General features: G+C 34.4%; 1 protein-coding gene across 2 annotated transcripts; it reads right to left on the bottom strand.

Moving 5' to 3' along the window:
• Positions 1–243: 243 nt before the first annotated feature.
• LOC109192981 (serine/threonine-protein kinase CDL1-like) lies at positions 244–3,862 on the bottom strand. 2 transcript variants are annotated; one of them, XM_019343717.1, is made up of 6 exons: positions 3,655–3,862; positions 3,448–3,596; positions 2,522–2,769; positions 2,196–2,385; positions 1,658–2,049; positions 244–791 (listed from the first exon to the last, which is right to left on the bottom strand). In XM_019343717.1, exons 2-6 carry the CDS (start codon positions 3,560–3,562, stop codon positions 477–479), a joined length of 1,260 nt encoding a protein of 419 aa, XP_019199262.1. In that variant the 5' UTR covers positions 3,563–3,596; positions 3,655–3,862; the 3' UTR covers positions 244–476. The 2 variants fall into 2 exon arrangements, with proteins under 2 accessions (XP_019199262.1, XP_019199263.1); XM_019343718.1 differs by having other exon boundaries at positions 3,448–3,588.
• Between the last annotated feature and the right edge of the window lie 2,932 nt (positions 3,863–6,794).

The following is a 6,794-nucleotide window of genomic DNA, read 5'->3' as shown; positions in this document are numbered from 1 at the left end:
TCGGTAGCAATGCCACAAATAATAAAATGCAAGTAAATATGTGTGTGCATATGATCTGATTTGTGTGTGTTTTTTTTTTTTTTTTTTGAAAATATATGATCTGATTTGTGAATGACGCATTGGTGGTTTGTATAACATACAAACAAACAAACATGTTTCTCTCCTCCCTCTCTCTGTTCCCTATAATACAGAGAATATTCATAACACTGGATCTTGAAAAATCTAGCCTAAAGATACGTCATCTGTCATCAATCATTTTTTGTATATCAAATTTCTTAAAGATAGAGAAGTTCCTACCCTTTTTTTTTTTGTAATTTTTATTGTTGGTGTCAAAGTCCTAAAATCACATTTGCTCGTGCAAAAAGAAAGCTCGATCCAATGATTTTCGAGCAGCCTGCCTGTTATCATCAAATGTTGCACAAAACTGATAACCAGGCAAAGCCTTTCACCATTTGCAGAGAAAATGGTGTGTCCTTTCAATCTTCTCTCTCACTCTTTTCCACCACATCACAGGGATTAGAAAACTTCTCGGCATCGCTTATGGACTTGTAAGAAGACAACGTTCTTCGGGAGGCTTGAGATGGCGGGTTTTGTGGGTCGTACTCTTGGGCGGCCAGGTAATTCAAAGCGGTCACTATATCAGCCACCAGAGGCCTCATGTTCGGTTGCTCCTGCACGCACATTGCAGCTATTGCTAGCGCCTGGTATAGTCCCCTCACTGGATAATGACCTTGGAGCGCTGGGTCTGCCATCACCGAGAATTTCTTCCTGTCTTTGAACAATGGCCGTGCCTGCAAACAAAAACCGAATTTTGGATGGTTAGTCCCCCACCCCTACCTGTTGTTTGCATATAATATAATCAAATAACAGAGAAAGGAGAAAAGGTTTAATCAAGGAATTTTGCAGATGCATTGTAATCAAACCAAGACATTGTTCAATAATTTAGTATAGAAAAGGTTTAAGAAAAGAATCATAAATCTTGCTTGTATACCATCCATGAGAAACCCCGTCAGCAAGTTAAAACAGTTACAAGGTTACAAAAAGTTCAGAAATAATTATCAGCCACAGCTCAAGGTAAATGGTGATATTTCCTGGGTGAAAACAAGGAGGGATTACTGATTACCTACTAGGTATGAACCTTAAAGCAAGCTCTTTAGACACAAGTGAGATGTACTACAAAGGTAACAGAAATATGTTTTTAAAAAATAAAAAAAAAAAAGGAGAAGAAAAGGGGAGAAGGGAAAAGATATGAGTAACTTTGGATACTTAACATGTGGCCCAAGTCTTTAAATCAACTGTGCTGAAAAACTCATTTTGTATGGCACAGAAGCATGTGGACTGCCCAGAATGTACTAGAATGTGTAAAAGAAAAGATGATTCCGATACATGAACTTACTCAAGAAGGAAGCTTTAAGCTTTAGTGGTAGCAACACTTTTTTATCTTGTCCTGGTCACTAGAAACAACAACCTTCACTTGAACAAGCATTATCCAAGTGGCTAAAACACTACCGATCAAAAGCAACAAGAATTGAAAAGCAAGAAAGGACTGGAGGAGTGGAGGTTAAGAACAAACAATGTTGTCTTATCACAGTAAGATCAATAAAAATGTGGTTAACTGGGGATTTGGAATGATGCATAGGAAGTAAATAAAACTTACCCATGCGACAAGATTTTGCTCTGCAGAACATTTCGTGTTGTCGATTGCTTTCCTGCCGGTGATGAGCTCCAGTAGAACAACCCCAAAGCTGTATATATCGGATTTGAATGTTAATTGACCAGTCATAGCATAATCTGGTGCACAGTACCCATATGTGCCCATTACTCTGGTGGAGACGTGGGTTTTGTCTCCAATTGGACCAACCTTGGCCAAGCCAAAATCAGATAATTTGGGATGAAACTCCTCCCCGAGCAAGATGTTGGAGCCTTTCAAATCACGGTATATCACAGGAGGCTTCATCTTGTCATGCAAATACTCAAGGCCTCTTGCTGCACCAGCGGCTATCTTCATTCTTGTATTCCAATCAAGAAGCTTTCTACTTGGTCGACGGTCTTCAAATTTTTAAATAAATAAATACAATCACCCCAACCAAACAAAAAAAAAAAAAAAAAAAAAAAGAAAAGAGTAGCAAGCAGCAAGAGCACTGAACAGAAAGGAACAGCAGAGTTGACAACAAAATATTAAGGTATGGGCATACCATGTAAATGGTCTTCCAATGAACCAAGAGGCATATACTCGTAAACCAAGAGTCTTTGTGGACCCTCCACACAATAACCAATTAGCTTAACAAGATTAGGGTGGTCTGCCATACTCAAGGTCAACACTTCAACAACAAATTCCCTAATCCCTTGACATCCATTGCGATCAAGTTGCTTAATAGCTACCTCCTGCTAATACCAAAAAAGTAGTGTATACATGAAAAGCACCCACCAAAAGGGCAATAAGAGAAATACCAATCAAAGCAGTAGTTGCAAGTCACAAAATCTACACTTGAATGACAACTAACAAATTCCATTAACTAACCTCGCTGGTATCTACCAGTCGACCTTTATAAACTTTGCCAAATCCTCCTTCACCCAAAAAGTATTCCAGGTTGAAGTTTTCTGTGGCAGCCACCAATTCGGAAAAATTAAATGGCCTTGCCTTGATATTCTCTGTATCCACATCTCCAGAATTCCTTTGACAGCAACCCTCTTCCTTGCCAGAGGTAGATTGGTTTGCATCATTAGGCTCCTCCTTCACACCCTTTAACGGGCTCACCCTTGGTGTATCTAAACCAGAAACACAAAGTCAACACATAAAACACAAAAGAGAATGGCCCATTTCAAGAACAAATAGTAAAAGGGCATAAAGCCAAAATAATGATTCTAGATTGATTCTCATAAAGAACAACTGTTAAGGAGTATAATCAAAAGAAATTGTAGAAAAAAGGCAATCAATCAATCAATAAAACACTAAAAAAGAGAAACTTAAATTGGATTTTCACTAAAAACATTATCAGCAAAGGCAACAATCACTCCCTCTAGAACATCCTAGGAAAAACTAATGGTACGCATAGAACAGGCTCTCCCTAAAGGAAACTTATGAATCAGAAGTCGAAACACAAAACTTACCCAAAATTCAAACTGGGCAATGAACCTACACAAATACAGATCATAAAAAATCAACATATATAAGTTACAGTTGGGAATTAAACAATAAATGAAACGCAAAAGCTCCAGAATTATAACTGTGAATTCAAATGAGCTTCAATATACACATGATCCAAGAAAATTCCCAAACAAAATCACCAAAAACGAATGCACTCGTACAAATTAAGAGCAAAGACGAAACAAAACATCTCCCCGAATTGAATTTCACACCCCGGAAATCAAAATGCACAATAAAATGAACAAAATTCTCCACAGGAATTAACGTTTCCTTCCATCAAATTGAGGATCAAATCATACCCGAGGCCGGCTGCGCTTGATCGTCCCGCTTGTTTTCGCCCCTTTTGCTCGTCGCGCTTCTCTTTTTCCCCTTTTTATCTATTGATGGATCACCGCAACAAGAGAAACAGCCCATGCCTCTTTCAAAGAAGACTGCAATATCTATATATATACATATATATATATATATATATATATATATATATATATATATATATATATATATATATATATATATATATGCCTTGGATTACTTCTTGTGTATTTATCTTTCTTTCTTTCTTTCTATGCAGTGTATATACGCGTCTCTCTTTTATCTCATTTCTTTTTTTCCTGTTTCTCAGCGATAGAGAGAAAACAGAGCGCAGAACAGAGAGAATGAGGAGAAGAGTCACAAACCTTTGTCCTGAGAGAGAGAGAAGAGAGAAAAGAGAGAGAGAGAGATGGGGACACACAATACACAACACCCCCTCAAATCTTCTTTATATTTTCCCCTTTTTTTTTATTTTTAGTATGTAATCCGCGGTTTTGCTACGGTGGGGTTCGGGAGAGGTTGTTACGGTACACCCGCTTTGTGGCCGCCGCCACGTGTTGCGGTTTCGCGGAGTTCGGAGAGTTAGTTGGGTAGTTGTGCCCATGTGGCGAATGGTGAGTGGTTGGGGATTGTGGGGGAGGGTAGGGTCGCGAGTAGCTGAAAGTGGCTCGCTTTTGTGCGACAAGGCTTGTTTCACTACCGTGAGGTGAAAAATGGGCATTGATTCGTCTGTGACAGACGAATTTAAAACCGTTGATCTACTTCGCACGCACGGTGGGACCCATTGCCGGTGACATTCGGTATTGCGACGTACAGTTTGTGGCACGCTAATCACGCGCTTTCGCGTGGAGGGTAGCTCGACGTGCTGTTCCTCAAATCGGTGGGCATGGGTCCTACACTTCCTTTTCAGTGCACCCAATCAGATCTCCACACGTCTTTACCACCATGCAAGAGTTCTATGCTCCCTAATCTTACTTCCTAAATTTTATTTCCTGACGTGACAAATTTTGATAAGCTATTTTTTTTTATGTGGGATCCAATACAAATGTCTACATCAATATTTTATGTGTGGGAATACAAGTTGAGAGTAAAAAAATGAAAGTACATATAGTATTTTTCCCGTGCAATTATGTAGTTTCACTTTGGGGTAAATTTTCGATGTATCAAATACTCTCTACTCTATCTTATAGATTGATGACATCATATTAACTATCATGACATTCTGATGATCATTCTAAATTAGTGATCATAGATTCGAATACAGTAATGAAGGTTTAGAATGTTCAAAAAAAAATAATAATAAACTATTGATGGCATCATAATTTATCTTTATTGTATGATTTACATACTACTATGCAGAAATAATGTTTGATTAGTTTATATATATATATATATATATATATATATATATATATATATATATATATATATACTAATATTTTTTTATGCGTGATGCGCAAAAAATATGTGCTCAATATTAGTATTTTATGTTAAGATTTTTGATATTTAAATTATTATAAATAATAATAATAATAATAATAATAATAATAATAATAATATAGTAAACATTTTTATACATTTGATATTTATATTGTAGGAAATAACTCCAAATTATAATGTATATATATTATTATTATTGAAGAATATAAGAAAATATATGATGGATGCATGTGCATGGTAACAATTGTGGAAAAGATAACGGAAATTATAACGGTGTGGGTTTATTTGTCCAAAATATTATAAAGCACAACATTTATAGCATAATGTATTAAAAAACTTAACGGAAAAATTGGACATAAATGAAGGGTATAACCTTCATTCACACTTATTATGTTTTTAGATATATATATATATATATATATATATATATATATATATATATATATAAAAGCATACGGAAATAAATAAATTAGTTTTTCATTTAAATTATTATTTTATTGACCTAAAGGATAACTTTTGACCAAACACCTATGTGGAGTAATTTTAGAATGAAGAAAAACATGCAAGTATGGCAACTGGCAAGCAAGCATTACACCTACCCAACAATAACATAGTCCATATCATAACTTCACACATTTTTTTTTGACTTCTACTACATAGACTCCCAAATTGTACTCCCTGAGGTGGCAAATCAGGATTGATTATTTTCAACATGTGGATCCACATAAAAATGTCTACATCAAGAACATGTGAGAGAGAGTACAAGTTGGGAGTATACCAAGTATTTTCCTTTTTTTTTTATGGATTTCCGTAACATCATTTTATACATTTATTAACAAAGTGCTATAAGCATTTTATATATAAATAATTCAGAGAAAAAAAAGTATTATAAGCATATAACTCAAGAAAAAAAGTGTTATTTTTCTTATATGTAATAACATTTGTTAATACGAAAATATTTTTTAATCTAACTAATAAATACAAACTATTCTTTATTATTTATTTATATAATTAAACTAGATTGACAAGTTACGTTTAATAAGATTAATTCAATATCGACCAACGACCATCTAGTTAATTGAGTTTTAAATATGATATGTTACTCATGAAACAGTTGGGTTGGTTAGCTTATACATATGTTCAATTGACACACTAGTCTAATTGTCAATATTGATTTGTTAATTTAAATCCATGCTATGATTAAAATATCGCACTCTAATGATAACATTGAGAAATTAATTTGACAATGATAGATTCAAATGGTGAGGGGTTGATCAACCAAATATACCATGAAACAGTATATCCAAAAGTGATATCAATTAGTGGAGAAAAATAATAAGTGGTTGTGTATGGTTTGTTAGTATTATTACTCTCCTAAGGTGTGCGTGACCAAGGTCTATCATTCTCTATGTTTATATTTCGGTGAATTCAAATGGTGAGGGGTTGATCAATTCAATATACCATGAAAAAGTCATATAAGTCACTCAACTATACATGAAAAGGAATTTGGGTCATCAAACTATAAAAAAAAAAAAATTAGACTTACCATTTAACAAATTAACATCGTGCAATTATACACAAAAAAAAAAAAAAAAAAAAAAAAAAACCTGCATAAGTAAGGTGATTGATAATTTAGCATGTGTCATTTTAGTATTATTGCACGATTTTAACTTGTAAAAGGGGTTAATTGCACTTTTAAAAAGTTTGATGACTTCATTATATTTTCATGTATACTTAGGTAATCAATTTGATACTTTTTCTAAACATTTGTAACGGTTTGTTGAACAATTTTGTATGTTGTGAACAAGTTATTGTTCGCGAGCGAGTCGAGACAACACTAAACTATTGTTGCAAATAACATCAAAATTTTGTTGATCTTTGCATTAACAAATTT

This window comes from Ipomoea nil, unplaced genomic scaffold (genome assembly GCF_001879475.1).
Source record: "Ipomoea nil cultivar Tokyo-kokei standard unplaced genomic scaffold, Asagao_1.1 scaffold1834, whole genome shotgun sequence".
NCBI classification, from domain to species: Eukaryota; Viridiplantae; Streptophyta; class Magnoliopsida; order Solanales; family Convolvulaceae; genus Ipomoea; species Ipomoea nil.
This window is presented reverse-complemented; position numbering and strand designations above follow the sequence as displayed.